Source organism: Nyctibius grandis, chromosome W (genome assembly GCF_013368605.1).
Source record: "Nyctibius grandis isolate bNycGra1 chromosome W, bNycGra1.pri, whole genome shotgun sequence".
Lineage (NCBI taxonomy): Eukaryota > Metazoa > Chordata > Aves > Nyctibiiformes > Nyctibiidae > Nyctibius > Nyctibius grandis.
In genome coordinates, this window is record NC_090694.1 from 2295398 (window position 1) to 2311686 (window position 16289).

The 16289-nt window shown below is 43.0% G+C and overlaps 1 protein-coding gene across 1 annotated transcript; it reads left to right on the forward strand.

Moving 5' to 3' along the window:
- The first annotated feature begins 1878 nt into the window (after positions 1-1878).
- Positions 1879-10312, forward strand: LOC137675648 (katanin p60 ATPase-containing subunit A-like 2). Its single transcript, XM_068421832.1, is given in 5 exon segments — positions 1879-1995; positions 2532-2595; positions 3457-3575; positions 5866-5957; positions 10153-10312. Coding segments are annotated over 5 exon segments (552 nt in total).
- The last annotated feature ends 5977 nt before the right edge of the window (positions 10313-16289 follow it).

Genomic DNA, 16289 nt, shown 5'->3' on the forward strand with positions numbered 1-16289 from the left:
ATGGCTGAAATATAAGTATGGAGAGGCCTGGCAGATTGATTACATCTTGCTTCCACGAACCCGCCAAGGCAAGAGCTATGTGCTCACAATGGTGGAAGCAAGTACCGGCTGGTTGGAAACATACCCTGTGCCTCATGCCACTGCCCGTAACACTATTGTGGGCCTTGAAAAGCAGATTTTGTGGTGACATGGCACTCTGGAAAGAATAGAGTCAGACAAGGGGACTCATTTCTGAAATAGCCTCATAGACACCTGGGCTAAAGAGCATGGTGTTGAAGGGATATATCACATCCCCTACCATGCACCAGCTGCTGGGAAAGTGGAAGGATGTAATGGGCTGTTGAAGATGACACTGAAAGCAATGGGTGATGGGACTTTCAAAAATTGGGATGAACACTTAGCAAAGGCCACCTGGTTAGTTAATACCAGGGGATCTATCAACTGGGCTGGTCCTGCTCAATCCGAGCTGTTGCGCACCATAGAGGGGGATAAAGTCCCTGTGGTTCATGCAAGAAATATGTTGGGGAAAACAGTTTGGATTACTCCTGCCTCGAGCAAAGGCAAGCCTATGTGTGGAATTGCTTTTGCTCAAGGACCTGGGTGCACCTGGTGGATGATGCAGGAGGATGGGGAAGTTAAATGTGTACCCCAAGGAGATTTAATTCTGGGTGAGAATAGCCAATAACTGTATGATGCTAAGTGTCATTTCTTACAGTAAGAGTCACCCCAGACCCTGAACATGGGCTGCAGCAGATACATGCACTGCAAGATCAAGATGCAATACACCATCCTGCTGTGCCCAACTTCACCAGTCCATAACACTGTACTGAGGCCTGGTCCCGAGCTCCTAACTGAGTGGATCCCACACCAATGTTTTTTCCTGCCCTGAGAAATATCCTGAGAAAAGGAACCCACTGATTTGGACTGTATTGATTCAATTGACTTTTTGGTAAAATGGCCCATGGACTGGAGAGAGTATCTGTGTGTATATGTGGATGTGTATGTATGTTGAGGGATGGGGAAAATAGTAGTGACTTGATGTAAATGATATAGAATAAGGGGTGGAATCCTGTCCTGGTTTCACTGGGATTTGGTTTCAGCTTGTGGCCAGCCATGGTGATCAAAGCCCTCAGCAGTTAAATCCAGGGCAGCTGACCTTGGCTGGCCCCCAGGTGTATTCTATATCATTGACATCAAGCTTACTAGAAAAGAGAGGGTTTGGTAAGAAGAGGTGGGGTTTTTTCTGCTCTCTTTCCTTCTTGTTGTTGTGGTTCCTCGAGCAACTTGCTAATGATCTGTGGATAAGTATAGTTTTTGTCTCTTTTATGTTGTCATTTATATTGATTTCTTTATTTAATTAAATCTGGCTAACTTCAATGTAGAAGTCTCCCTCTCTTTTTCCCAATTCGCTTCCTCGTTTGGGGAAGGGACATTGGGTGAGAAAAAAACTGTTGTTGTTTAGTCTAGGGTGTGGGTTAAACAATGACAGTTCCCTTCCAACACAAACCATTCTATGCTTCTATGATACTTGCCAGCATCAGAGACAAGATATTAGGCTTGGTGAACCTTCATATCAGTATAGCTCTTTATATGTTAGTTGGCTACTACAACCAACTCCCAGGAAAGAGATTTGAGAAACAGATCTGTTCAGCATATACATTTGGTAGTGTATGTGCTCTTAAAGAAACTAGGGGCAAGGCATTGTATAGCAGTTCTATAGAAATAATTACTGTGTGTGCTTTCCTCTTGTAAAGAAGCACGTAGGGTTAAATAATACAGTTTGTATCATGTAATGGTACTGTTACTTTTTAACTGAGTTGATTTACTTTGCTAGAGGTGGTTATCCTAGTTCAGAAGAACTTAAGTTTTTCTAACAGGATGCAATATACATTGCAGGACATTTATCTCCATAATCTAAATGTGAAGTGGGATGATATTATTGGACTGGATGCAGCTAAGAGGCTAGTCAAGGAAGCAGTTGTTTATCCCTTAAGGGTAAGGTGCTAAATAGTTTTGAGAAAACCAGTGTTTGAGAAAACCTTGTTAGCATTTTCCTTGTCACTACAGTGGTATTTTAGAGTTTTCACTATTTCTGTGCTTTTGCAGGCAGTTCATATTAGAACTCCTTGTGTTTCTGTTTCATCTGACAATAGCATATGAATTCTCCTATAGGAAAACAGCTTTTCAATATTAAAATTATAAGTGTTGGGTCCTATTCTTTGGCACCTTTGGCAATGTAAGAGCTGCTGGATTTGGCCTGTATTAACTCAATGGAAAATTACTTATAGAAGAGAATATCAAACCAATTGTATTTGAAGAATTCACTTAAAACAGATTTCAAATGGCAAATACAGTATTTTTGTCAGTACTCAGTATATATTACATTGTTTTGGAAGGGTTTTATCCTGCTCTCTGCAAATTTCTTAGGTTTCCTGAATGCGTTAGGAGCAGTGGGGTAGGGGTTAGAATCCCTTGCATTTTGTTATAGATAATACGTTTTTAATCTCTGAATTACTTTTTGGTTTCCTCAGTATCCCCACCTGTTTACAGGCATTCTGTCTCCCTGGAAAGGATTATTGCTCTATGGACCACCAGGTATGAAGAGCTTTATACCATATTCATTTGTTTATTGCTGCTTCTGGTTTTCTCCCACGGAGAAATCATTGATGCTAATTAGATCAAATATGTTGATAAAGAACATGTGAAATAAAAGGAGACAATGGTGGATGGTTACGTCTGTCTCTGACACTCAAACCTGTCCATTTGCCTTTCTCATAACCCTTGACTATTTCTACACTTGAATCTTCCAAAAAAAAAGTACTTATACTAACCATTCAGAGGAGTGAGAACTAATATCTCTGGTTTTACTCAATTTGGGCTATATTAATCAAGTCTGGCTTGACCTGGTCTTACAAAATGTAAATAAATCTGACATGGACTCACTTTCTTAAGGAAAATGTCCCTTTCTTCTGCATTTGGGGCCTATTTTGGAAATGAGGTGGAAGCTTTGCCCTCTTCTGTGCTAGCTGGTTTTTCCCATGTCAGCACAGCTTCACTGCTCCCTTTGCTCCACTTTCACACAAGCACTACCACCGTGAGTGTGGCTGGGAGGGGACAGAGGGACAGTACTGCCTGAGTTAGGTTGCAAAGGCTGTCACTGCAGTAAACTCCATTTGTTCCTGTGAATGTTTAGATACCCCATCCCTGGAAATGTTCAAAGTCAGGTTGGATGGGGCTCTGAGCAACCTGGTCTAGTGGAAGACATCCCTGCTCATGGCAGGGGGGTTGGACTAGGTGACCTTTAAATGTCCCTTCCAACCCAAACCATTCTGTGATTTTTATGACTTTTTCTATTTTAGTGTTTTTATCTGACTTATAGTAGGATGAGGGGAGTTATTCAAATATTTGCATTGTATTTCTTTAGAGAGTGAATTTCTTCAATGCTGTTGTTTGTAGGTACTGGAAAAACTCTGCTTGCTAAGGCTGTTGCCACAGAATGCAATACAACCTTTTTCAACGTATCAGCATCTACCATTGTCAGCAAATGGAGGGGTGATTCAGAAAAACTTCTCTGGGTAAGAATTATCTTATTCGTTATACTTTAACAAACATCAGGTTCCCACTTAAAGAACTGGAGTTTAACACAGAACTGCAGAGTGTTATTCCTCTGATACTCATAATCTTTCCTGTCTTGGACAAAACATGTGACTCTATTCATATCTAGTTTTTAAAATGGGAATAGCATCACTTCTGCAGAATCCTCACAATGGATTCTTGCTGTGGAATTTTAGTTCTGTAATGCAAGATGAAACAGATGTCCTGAAGGCAGCAAAGATTTTTGACTCACTGAATAAGAGACAGGCAAGCAGAGTTACTAAGTAAAATAGTGTTTGCTTAGTGACCCCTTCAAAGCACTTCACATCCTTTCTGCAAGGGTTGGCTCCTAGGCTCCCTACAAAATGTTATTTAGATTCCCAAATTCCCTACTATTCTTAGTCTTCAGGGCACAGTATTGGCAAAGAATTCCCTTGTCACAAAGATTTTGCTGTCAAGCACAGATGTGATCCTTTGAGGAAGGTAGCTGGATGATAAATGGGTAAATGTATTTTTGCATATAGATGATCAAGGAGCATGCATGGCTTAACAGTGGTACCAAAAAATTCAGGGATTCAGGTGCAGCATCCTTGCCCTAAGATGCCCATCCTAACCTCTCTGTAATGTCCGCCATTTCAGTGTAAGAAATCCACAAGCTCTTAGCTTTCCTTTACACTCACTTCTTAGGCTATGCTTTGGATAGATACAGAGTTCTTGAGAGTGAATAATCATAACAGATTGCCCTCGACAAATGGCATTACAAGCCTTGTTAATTTCTCTTGAAATTTAGGCAATGTCTGCAACATAATTATTCTTCATGTGTCCTTTGTCCTTTAAAATGGCACATTTCTCTTCTGACATTTACCTCCTATGTCATTGATCCTCTTGACATCTGTCTCGGTAGCTTCCTAAAAGTTTCCCTTCTGTCAGGAGTAGGGATGGGACAGTCTGTTTTTTTGACACAATCTAAAAGGGTTTTTGTGAACACACTGCAGCATTCGCAATGATACTGAATTTGTGGCATTTTACCCTTAGTTGAGTTTTTGGCAGAATCCAGAAATGAAATAAGATTGTGAATTGGGACAGATCTAAGAAATGTATTGTGTGAATTTATATCCTAAAATGACATGAGCCTGGTGCAGGAGTCTTCTGAAGTTGTGTGAAGTATGTGGGTTTCGTGCTCACTTGGAGGAATGGCCACTCATCCAGTTCTCAACTGTGTTGGTGTGGTTTTATATTTTAGATTTGTAGTAAAATTGTAGACTGCAAACTGTCAGTGCGTTTTGCATGATAGCAGTGATAGTGGATGTAGAAGCAGAATTGATATTGTAGCATTCAATTTTTGTTTCAACCATCTTGGAAAAGCCACTCATGGAAAGAGTATTATATAATCCAACGTTCTACTTAAGTGCAAACTTTTGCTTCCTTAAACAGCACTAATTACAATGCTGGTCATGGACCACTTGTGACTCTGGACAAATAATTTAAACCCTGTGCTTCATATACATATTATTTTCTACACTTTGGATCTTTTTAAATTTCTTTAAGTGTTCAGTTTAAAAAAGTGCTGGAATAATATACATTATTAGTGATATTTATTTAAAACCTCAAAGAATGCTTCAATGAAGAAGAACTGACAATATGATCTTACTGCTAATATAAGCCTCTCCATGTTTACAGAAAAACAGATGAAACTTCTTTCTCAAAAGGTCAGACCTAGATTTGGTGTGACAGCTTAATATTCCATTTTTAAATCATGGTTGTTCAAGCAGTTTGTCTCTTTTCACCAGGAAAAACAAAAGAGCTGCTTGATTCTTATCAAGAGAATCAGTCCATTTTCTTTCCTTATGGTTCAGATGACTTTAAATTTTTTTTTCTCAAATCCTTATTTAAAAAACTACAAATGGAGCAACAACAAAAGATGGATGTTTAATCTCTGATAACAATTTAGGAGTTCCCAGAATCCTCTGATGGATCATTTTGTTCTATTCCATTATTCACAGGGTACTCTGATAGGATTTAGCCAGAAAGATTTACATATAAAGACAGGATTACAAGCCTGTGTTCTTTATAGCTCCTTTACAAACCTTTCAGAATTTGAGAGGATTCAGGGACTCTCAGCCTACCCAGAGCTTTTCCCCAGCAGATACCCCTTTTTGTCCTAGAAGTTTGGATTGTGGCTACTGTTATTCATCTCCTGTGCCAGTGGCCCTTAATGCCTTTTTGTGTTAGTTTATCTTTTCTTTCACATTTACTTTTCTCTCTAAACAGGTGCTATTTGAGCTTGCCTGGTACCATGCTCCTTCCACAATTTTCTTGGATGATCTGGAGTCAGTTATGAGTCAAAGAGGCACTGCTTCTGGGTAACTGATGAGACCACTTCGTATGGCTTTAGGAGAATATTTGTCCCCCTTTTACTGCATCTTTTCAACAGTGTGTGTGTTCAGGTGCTAACCAATCATCTTTAATCATATGGTGTACCTGTTAGAAACAAATCTTCACTAAACTAAAGCCTGAGGCTACTCTATAAACTTCAACAGGAGCATGACTGTGCTCCTGACAGACTTGTCTTATAGATTTCATTGACATTATAATTACTTTGAGTGATAATGGTAAATTTTCATGACTTCTTATTAAGTAGCTTTTTTTTTTGTTGTTCTGTTGTCAACTTTAGGAGCCTCACAGTGTATCATTGTCAGAATGTCTATCAATCAGCTCTGAAAGTACCACATCATGGAACCATTGCATACACTGGGGATTTAGAGTGAGATATAGTGGTTGTTTCATTCACAGTAGATCAGATCAGTAGAGAAGCAAGCGTGAAAGACAGGTTGCATGAAGATTAGCAAGGGAATATGGGTCCAGCAAGATGGTGAGAAGGAGGGAGGTGCAAAAGTGTACAACCAGCGCTGATGTATTTTAAAATAAGGGATTTGAAGTGGAAATAGAATCATGGAATTGTTTTGGTTGGAAAGGACCTTTAAGATCATCAAGTCCAACTATTAACCCAGCACTGCCAATTTGACCACTAAACCATGTCACTAAGCACCACATCTACATGGCTTTTAAATACCACCAGGGATGGGGACTCCACCACTGCCCTGGGCAGCCTGTTCCAATGCTTGATAACCCTTTCATGAAGAAACTTTTCCTGATACCCAACCTAAACCTCCCTGGCACAACTTGAGGCTGTTTCCTCTTGTCCTATTGCTTGTTACTTGGGAGAAGAGACCGATCATCACCTCGCTACACCCTCCTTTCAGGTAGTTGGAGAGACTGATAAGGTCTCCCCTCAGCCTCCTTTTCTCCAGACTAAACACCCCCAGTTCTCTCAGCTGCTCCTCATCAGACTTGTGCTCCAGACCCTTCACCAGCTTCGTTGCCCTTCTCTGGACTCGCTCCAGCACCTCAATGTCTTTCTTGTAGTGAGCAGCCCAAAACTGCACAGAGGATTTGAGGTGTGGCCTCACTGGTGCCAAGTATGGGGGGGATGATCCCTGCCCTAGTCCTGCTGGCCATACTATTGCTGCTACAAGCCAGGATGCTGGTGGCCTTCTTGGCTACCTGGGCACACTTCTGGCTCATATTCAGCTGGCCATTGACCAACACCCCCAGGTCTTTTTACACCAGGCAGCTTTCCAGCTGCTCTTCCCCCAGCCTGTAGTGGTGTGTGGTGTGGTGTGTTGTAACGCCCATCTACAAGAAGGGCTGGAAGGATGATCCAGGGAACTATAGGCCTATCAGCCTGACCTCGGTGCCAGGCAAGGTGATGGAACAGATCATCCTGAGTGCCATTACACGGCACACGCAGGACTATTGGGGCATTGGGGCCAGCCAACATGGATTCATGAAAGGCAGGTCCTGCTTGGCCAACCTGATCTCCTTCTATGACAAAAAGTGACCTGCTTAGTAGATGAGGGCAGGGCTGTGGATGTAGTCTATCTAGACTTCAGTAAGCATTTGACACTGCCTCCCACAGCATCCTCCTAGACAAACTGGCTGCCTGGGGCTTGGATGGGTGGACTCTTCGATGGGCTCGGCCATCCAGCCAGTTTTTAACCCAGAGAGTGGTGGTGAATGGGGCAAAGTCCAACTGGCGGCCGGTCACTAGCAGTGTTCCCCAGGGCTCAGTTCTGGGGCCGGTGCTGTTCAATATCTTTATAGATGATCTAGACATAGGGATTGAATGCACCCTCAGTAAATTTGCAGATGACACCAAGCTGGGTAGGAGTGTCGATCTGCTGGAGAGTAGGAAGGCCCTACAGAGGGATCTGGGCAGGTTAGATAGATGGGCTGAGACCAACGGCATGAGGTTCAACAAGAACAAGTGCTGGGTCTTACACTTTGGCCACAACAACCCCATGCAGCGCTACAGGCTGGGGGAAGAGTGGTTAGAAAGCGGCCCGGTGGAAAGAGACTTGGGGGTGCTGATCGACAGCCGGCTAAACATGAGCCAGCAGTGTGCCCAGGTGGCCAAGAAGGCCAATGGCATCCTGGCCTCTATTAGGAATAGTGTAGCCAGCCGGTCTAGGGAAGTGATCGTCCCTCTGTACTCGGCACTGGTGAGGCCGCACCTTGAGTACTGTGTCCAGTTCTGGGCCCCGCACTTCAAGAAAGATGTTGAGGTGTTGGAGCGAGTCCAGAGGAGGGCGACCAAGCTGGTGAAGGGTCTGGAGGGTCTGACCTATGAGGAACGGCTGAGGGAGCTGGGGTTGTTTAGCCTGGAGAAGAGGAGGCTCCGAGGTGACCTTATTGCAGTCTACAACTACCTGAAGGGAGGTTGTAGTGGAGTGGGAGTGGGCCTCTTCTCCCGGGCAACTAGAGATAGGACAAGAGGACATAGCCTCAAGCTTTGCCAGGGGAGGTTCAGGTTGGACATTAGGAAGCATTTCTTCTCAGAAAGGGTCATTAGACATTGGAATGGGCTGCCTAGGGAGGTGGTGGAGTCACCATCTCTGGAGGTGTTTAAGAAAAGACTGGACATGGCACTTAGTGCCATGGTCTAGTTGACATGGTGATGTCAGGGCAATGGTTGGACTTGATGATCCCAGAGGTCTCTTCCAACCTGACTGATTCTGTGATTCTTTGGGGTGGTTGTGTCCCAACTGCAGGACCTGACACTTGGCCTTGTTGAACCTCATACCGCTGGCTTTGGCCCATCGATCCAGCCTGTCCAGATCCCTCTGCAGAGCCTTCCTACCCTCCAGCAGATCAACACTCCCGCCCAGCATTGGTGCCCAATAAAGGCAGTAGGGAGGAAACCACAGGTGACTTTTTGGAGGTGAGTAAGAAGCAGCTGATTCTGTGACACTTTGAACAGGCTTAGGCATAGCAGAGTAAGAGGGAGTGTACACGGTGGAATGGCATTTTCATTAATGGGACAAATTTTCGTGTCATTGTCAGGACTTCCAGATGCAGGAATGGGAGGATGTTGTTATTGTCATCCATGGTGTAGACAGTTCATAGTTAAAAACAGATTGAAAAGGTTAGGGATGAGGAAGAAGAAGGAGTAATATAAAAATATTATAGCCATTAGGAGCCCATTATAGTGGATTTTATGTACTGTAAATTGTATGCTCACAACGGAGTATAAATAGAATATGCCATATTGTAAAGGTACAACCTGTAATAATTGTCAGTTAATAGTTATAAATTATGGGACAAATTTTGCCTTCATATATACTTTTAAAAGGTCTCATTAACATCAATGGATTATATATTTTAATAAGGATTTTAATCTAAGATTATGTAGTTATTTTTACATATTCTTATTAAATATTACATAGCACTGATGTATGGATGCTTTTGCATAAATAAGCCATTAAACCTGAATTGTAGCTCTTACCATCTAAGGCCCTGATGTTTTCTCTCTGTTTGGTGCAGGAGTTATCAAGAACTCCACATCTGGGACCAAGAGTTCAAACTGGTTTCTGGCAAAATTGGTTACCTGGATCAGGGCCAGAATTCTTAGCACTTTGCTTAAGTTCCCCTTCTCTTTTTGAGGAAGGATTCTTTCTGGTTGGTCTCTGCCCCATTTTTAAATTTGTTTCAATACAGCATATTTTTCTGTTTGCTTTCAATAGACCATTTTGCAAAATATTGAATTCAGTAGTAGATGTATCTTTGTGTGGCCACTTAACATTCACTCACAGAAAAATGCCACTAGTTGCCCTGAACAGGTGTGTGTGTTAGTTATTTAATGGCAACTATCCCATTATAAAAATTCTCTTATATGGATCATTCAATCAAAGCCTGAGCTGTTTTCCAGTAAACCTCAATGTTGAGTGGAGATTAATATGAAGAAAAAAATAAAAATAAATGTTTTCTTTGGATTCAGTAATAGTGAATTCTCCTCACTTTAATGCACTGAAAAGAGTACATTTAAATAATCATTAGAAAGCTTGATTTTAATGCTTAGATGTTAGCTAATGGAGCTTAACCATGCTTTGAACTGGGGCAAAACTGTGACAAGGGCTCAGTTGCTGTGAATGACACTGTATAAAGAAAGATGATTACTTTAATGCACTGAGCAAATAATATTTCTCTGAATCTTGGTAGTGGTGAACATGAAGGAAGTCAGCGGATGAAAACAGAATTACTGGTGCAGATGGATGGCTTGGCCCAATCTGATGATTTTGTATTTGTTTTAGCAGCTTCCAATCTGCCATGGTAAGAGATCCAGAGAGTACATTTTGAATACATTTGCATGAGCTTCTAAGCACAGATAAAGATTTTTAGACTTTTGCAGAAAAAGCCTTGATATTTGGTTAAAGCATTTAAAGATTAATTTGGAGCTTTTACTTTTAAACTCTATAATTCTTGCTATTTGTGACACATGAGAATAATCCATAATGAAGTCAACATATGCTGGTGCTACCAGCTGCTAATATTTGAAATGGAGTATTTGACTTTATAGGCAAGTTATTTACTATGTTTAAGCTAAGAAGGGTTTCAGCCTGGAACTGTAAGGTGCTTAAAACATCTAGTGCTTAGAAGGATACTCCATAAATAGGAATGTTGTATTTTATTGGTATCAAATGTGACTTTTTAAAGTTGAGGGACAAAATTCTTCAGTTTATTGAACATAATTTAGAATAGAAGAATAAGCGGTTTAAGACTGGAACTAGGGCACTTCATCATGTTGGTTCTCAAAATGGGCAGGACATGTATTGAGAACAACACAGACAGGAGAGGATGAGGTAGGGAGGTAACATTTGTAGTGTAACAACTGTGGGACGCTCAAGGGAGTCCAACAGACAGCAGCAAATGGCCAGATTGTGTCCTCTCCTTGAATAGCATCTCCCATGGCCACTGTCAGAGCCAGCACGTTGATCTGGCTTGATCATTCATCTGAACTAGTGTAGTATATCTATCTCTTTCATACAAAACATTATCAAATGGTTGCAAGTAGTACAGGGGGAAAACAACGGCTGTTGGTTAAGCACAGCTATTTTTAACAGTCTGATTCATAGCTCACTAATTATTTTCCAGAGCAGGAGCCACACCTGTACGGGGAATTGAAGCATGTTGATGATGAGCTTGTTTTTGAAGTTAGTTTGGGCTTGTTTTTGAAGTTAGTTTTTCATAGGTCTGAAACTAGTCTGTGGATTTCTGCCTGCCCTGAGATTCTCCCTGTCCCTGGGCTACCGATCCATGAAATCTTCAGTGGAAGAACATCTTTTCTGACAGAAATCTGGGCACTGGAATCAGAGAGTGGAACCTCAGCAAAGTAAACTGGAAATTATCTGTTCGGTGAGGGGCAGTCTTGGATGCAGATGTCTGCAAAAAAAGATGTCAGGTATAAGAAGGGGTTTTTTCCATGCTTCCTCCTCTTCCTGAAGTGTACATGAAGCAGAGAAATACAAGGTATCTGCTGGGAGCAGACTGAATGGCTAATGTTTTTGCAGTTTGCTGATCATCATAGCACTGAGGTCTTTCTTGATATCTCCATCCTTGGAGATGCTCAAAACCTGAATGGACACGACCCTTAGCAACCTGCTTTGGCTGACCCTGCTTTGAGGAGGAGGTTGGGCTAAAAAAATCTCCAGGAGATGCCTTCCAACCTCAGCCATTCTGTGATGCTGTAAATCAAAGCAAGGCCTAATTTAGGTACCATGAGAGTGATTCAAAGTATTTCTCTCCACTGAATGTAAAAAAACCTAAGGGGAGTGGTCTAACTTAGATGTAGAGGCACAGTTGCTGCATAAAAACAGGCAATGTGTTACCCTTCAGTATCCCTCATTAAAATTAAATAAATACCTAAGAAGTCACTTGAGAATTACACAGTTCTCTGATGTTAGGGCTGGAGTTTCTGTCCATCATGGGAAGAGATCCTTCTATAAGCCTGTCTTTCCCACTACTCAGCGGTGCTGAGTCTAGTTGGAGGCCTGTAGCTAGCAGTGTTCCCCAGGGGTCAGTACTGGATGCAGTCCTGTTTAACTTATTCATCAATGACCTGGATGAAGGGACTGAGTGTACACTTAACAAGTTTGCTGATGACACAAACCTGGAAGGAGTGGCTGATACCCCAGAAGGCTGTGCTGCCATTCAGTGAGACCTGGACAGGCTGGAGAGTTGGATGGAGAGGAACCTAATGAAATTCAACAAAGGCAAGTGTAGGGTCCTGCACCTTGGGAGGAATAACCCCATGTAGCAGTACAGGCTGGGGGTTGACCTGCTGGAAAGCAGCTCTGCAGAGAAGGACCTGGGAGTTCTGGTGGACAAGCAGCTCACCATGAGACAGCAGTGTGCCCTTGTGGCCAAGAAGGCCAATGGTATCCTGGGGTGCATTAGGAAGTGTGGCCAGTGGGTCGAGGGAGGTTATCCTCCCCCTCTACACTGCCCTAGTGAGGCCACACCTGGAGTACTGTGTCCAGTTCTGGGCCTCCCAGTTCAAGAAAGACAAGGAACTACTGGAGAGAGTCCAGTGGAGGGCTACAAAGATGATCAGAGGACTGGAGCATCTCTCTCATGAGGAGAGGCTGAGGGAGCTGGGTCTGTTCAGCTTGGAGAAGAGAAGACTGAGAGGGGATCTTATCAATGCTTACAAATACCTTAGGGGCAGGTGTCAAGAGGATGGGGCCAGACTCTTCTCAGTGGTGCCCAGTGACAGGACAAGGGGTAACGGGCACAAACTGAAACACAGGAAGTTCTGTCTGAATATGAGGAAAAGCTGCTTTGAGGGTGCCAGAGCACTGGAACAGGCTGCCCAGGGAGGTTGTGGAGTCTCCTTCTCTGGAGATATTCAAAACCCGCCTGGACACGACCCTGTGCAACATGCTCTAGGGGAACCTGCTTTGGCAGGGGGTTGGACTAGATGATCTCTAGAGGTCCCTTCCAACCCCAGCCATTCTGTGATTCTGTGATTTTCTTTCCTAATGCAAAACTTTGTTTCCCATACAGTCAAGGCAGGATGCTTCTGAGAGCCACTGAGAACATCTCACCTGCTGAAATTCAAGTGCCAAAGTGGTAACACATCCAGAGGTTTTCATCTGCCTCTCTCTGTGGCCTGTCCAGGGCTTTCAGGCTCTTTAACTAGAAGAGTGGCTGTGTGGGCACCTAAAATTTACGTAGAAATTAGATATACAAATTAGGCTGGTTCCTACCCTGGCCCAACAGTGTGAGTACAAAGCCACCACTGGCTTTTATAGCCATTAGAGAGGAGTCTGTGTTTTGGTTTGGGGGATTTATGCCTTGGACAAACTCATGAATTTAAATCAGTACAAAATCCACCCCATTTTGTGTTACAGTATCTACATGAAAGGAACTGAGCAGAATGATTTAATTGAGTTCCTGTTGTGTAAGAAAATGCTGAAAAATAACTACTGTGTGCGTGAACAGTTAAGTTTGAAAGAGAATTAATACGTTAATAATCCATTTGTCTCTTTATGGTTTGTTAGCAATACAAGATAAATGCTTATGTTATTGTAGCATCATTAGCCTTTTAGAAAGAGAAACTCTGAGCAATGCATTGCACCTTTCTGTGCTCTCTTCAATTATCCTGTGAGTAGCTAAGCTTCACATGTAATGCTGCAGCATGGCAGTATTAAAAAGGATCAGATGTCTTCAGGAGATCCATGTCTTTCTACTCTTGCACACTGGTTTGGAAGGAAGAATTGTGTGTTTGAAACCCACTGAGGAAGAGTTCAGAGGCAGCAACTGGTCTGAAGGTCACTGTGTGACTGGTGCTGGATCTAGGGATCTTGGAGATGTGTTAACAGCAGTGTGAGGCTGACCTCTCTCTCTGCTTCTGTGGAAAGAGATTCCTGCGTGTATCTTGTTACCATGTGTCTGCCTTATGCAACCGATAAACTCTTTCTAAAGTCCATACAAAAATTACAGAATACAGTTTTGAGTGTTTTACACAGTTGATTTTGGATAATTTTGCAATTCTGAAGTGCTAATTTCTATAAAATTGCTCCTTTGAAACATCAAAAAAATGACACAGCTTTTTTAAGGTAGATTCAAAATTACAAGATTTCTATTTTGGGGGAACTGCTCCCACATAAAGCTGGCAGTCTATGTTGACATGAGGGTGGCAGCTGAGCCATTATGAGAAGCCAGCTCTGCTTTTGAAAGTTTTATATCTAAGAGCTTAGAATTTCCTTTTGGACTTTCTCAACATTGCTCATGGACAGGTTGGATTTTGCCCTCTCTTAAGCAAATCCAACCTCTGAGTGGAATCATAGAATCATAGAATGGTTTGGGTTGGAAGGGACCTTAAAGATCATCTAGTTCCAACCCCCCTGCCACGGGCAGGGACACCTTCCACTAGACCAGGTTGCTCAAAGCCCCATCCAACCTGGTCTTGAATACTGCCAGGGAGGGGGCATCCACAGCTTCTCTGGGCAACCTGGGCCAGTGTCTCACCACCCTCACAGTCAAGAATTTCTTCCTAATATCTCATCTAAATCTCCCCTCTTTCAGTTTAAAACCGTTACCCCTTGTCCTGTCACTATATGCCCTTGTAAAAAGGACCTCTCCAGCTTTCCTGTAGGCCCCTTCAGGTACTGGAAGACTGCTAGAAGGTCTCCCTGGAGCCTTCTCTTCTCCAGGCTGAACAGCCCCAACTCTCTCAGCCTGTCTCCATAGGAGAGGTGTTCCAGCCCTCTGATCATCTACGTGGCCTCCTCTGGACTCGCTCCAACAGCTCCCCTGAGTAGAGGGGGAGAATCCCCTCCCTTGACCTGCTGGCCATGCTGCTTGTGATGCAGCCCAGGATACAGTTGGCTTTCTGGGCTGTGAGCATGCACTGCCGGCTCATGTTGAGCTTCTCGTCAACCATCACCCCCAAGTCCTTCTCCTCAGGGCTGCTCTCAATCCATTCTCCACCCAGCCTGTATTTGTGCTTGGGATTGCCCCAACCCACATGCAGGACCTTGCACTTGGCCTTGTTGAACTTCATGTGGTTCGCACAGGCCCACCTCTCAAGCCTGTCCAGGTCCCTCTGGATGGCAATGTGACTGAGTGTGTGCTTAGGTGTTTTAGGGGGATGGAAAGCTAGTGAAAGCCATGAGCATCTTACATCAGCATTGAGGCTCGCAGCCTCAAGGAATTTGGGAGTATCTGCTTCCAGAGAGGTCGGTGGGATTTAAACACCTCTTAAGATCTCAACTATATGTTTACAGATTATTTTTATGTGTATTAGGCAACATTCAGTCCTACTGTAAGACCCAGACTTCAGCTGCGTTAGGGATATTTCATAACCAGGTTTCAAAATACCTAGTACTACAGTCCGAGGTTGTGGCTTCGCAGCACAGCCCTGTGTACTTGCAAACATTTGGTGTTAAGCTGGATTTCAAGAGATCTGTTTAACTTGGATATTTATTGATCATGAAAAAAAATCAGTACAAAGCTGCTTTTAGATAAATGAAAAGAAGCCTAAACAAAGCTCTCTACGCTGTCCTAAGCTGCACTGCAGCTATTGATCTTCCTCTTCAGCCTCTGCTTGCTACCCAGCCCTGCTTCCTGCTACTCATCAGCAGGGCACTTTCTATTGACAAATTACTTGTTGAAATGATTCAATGTGATTAAATAAAATAAAAGGCCTCGTTAGTGAAGAAATAAAGGGATCCTTAACCACATAGTAAATGTTTCCTAATGTATTAGTGCATTTAATTCAACTTCCATTGCAGTGCTGCTTTCTTCTCCCTTCCCAGCCTCAGGGTGGGTGAAGCTTTGGTGCAAGCTGATAGAGTCTTCCCTTCTGTCCAAGCTGAGTCCAAGTATGGGCAAGAGGAGTTCAAGAAGAGGTGGGTTGCAAAATCCAAATCAGATCTGGGATTACCCTATAGTGAGCCCTTTCCTTCACTCTCAGCAGTGCATGGTGTGTACAGTGGAGGAGAGAAAGAAAGGAGAGCAGAGGATGGTGTGGGAAAACCTGAAGAGGAGCGGGTGAAGATGTGGAGTGAGAACAAGCCCTCAGCTTGTGTCTGGCCAAACCATTGCACAGAAGGATGGGAGATGGGAAGGAGGAGAAGCACCATTCTTGGTGCCTTTTCCTCCCGAGCACTGCGGTGACAATCACACTAGACGGATTAATTACAGACCTTCTTGCTGTTTCTGGGTTCACCTCTGGAGTTGTTGAAGTCTCTTAATTTCTGCCTAAAATGCATTTGTTACCCTTCTCTCTTCTGGAAATGAAAATAGGTGTTTGTCTTGTTTATCTTCATGAAATTTGGAAATGATAACATGGC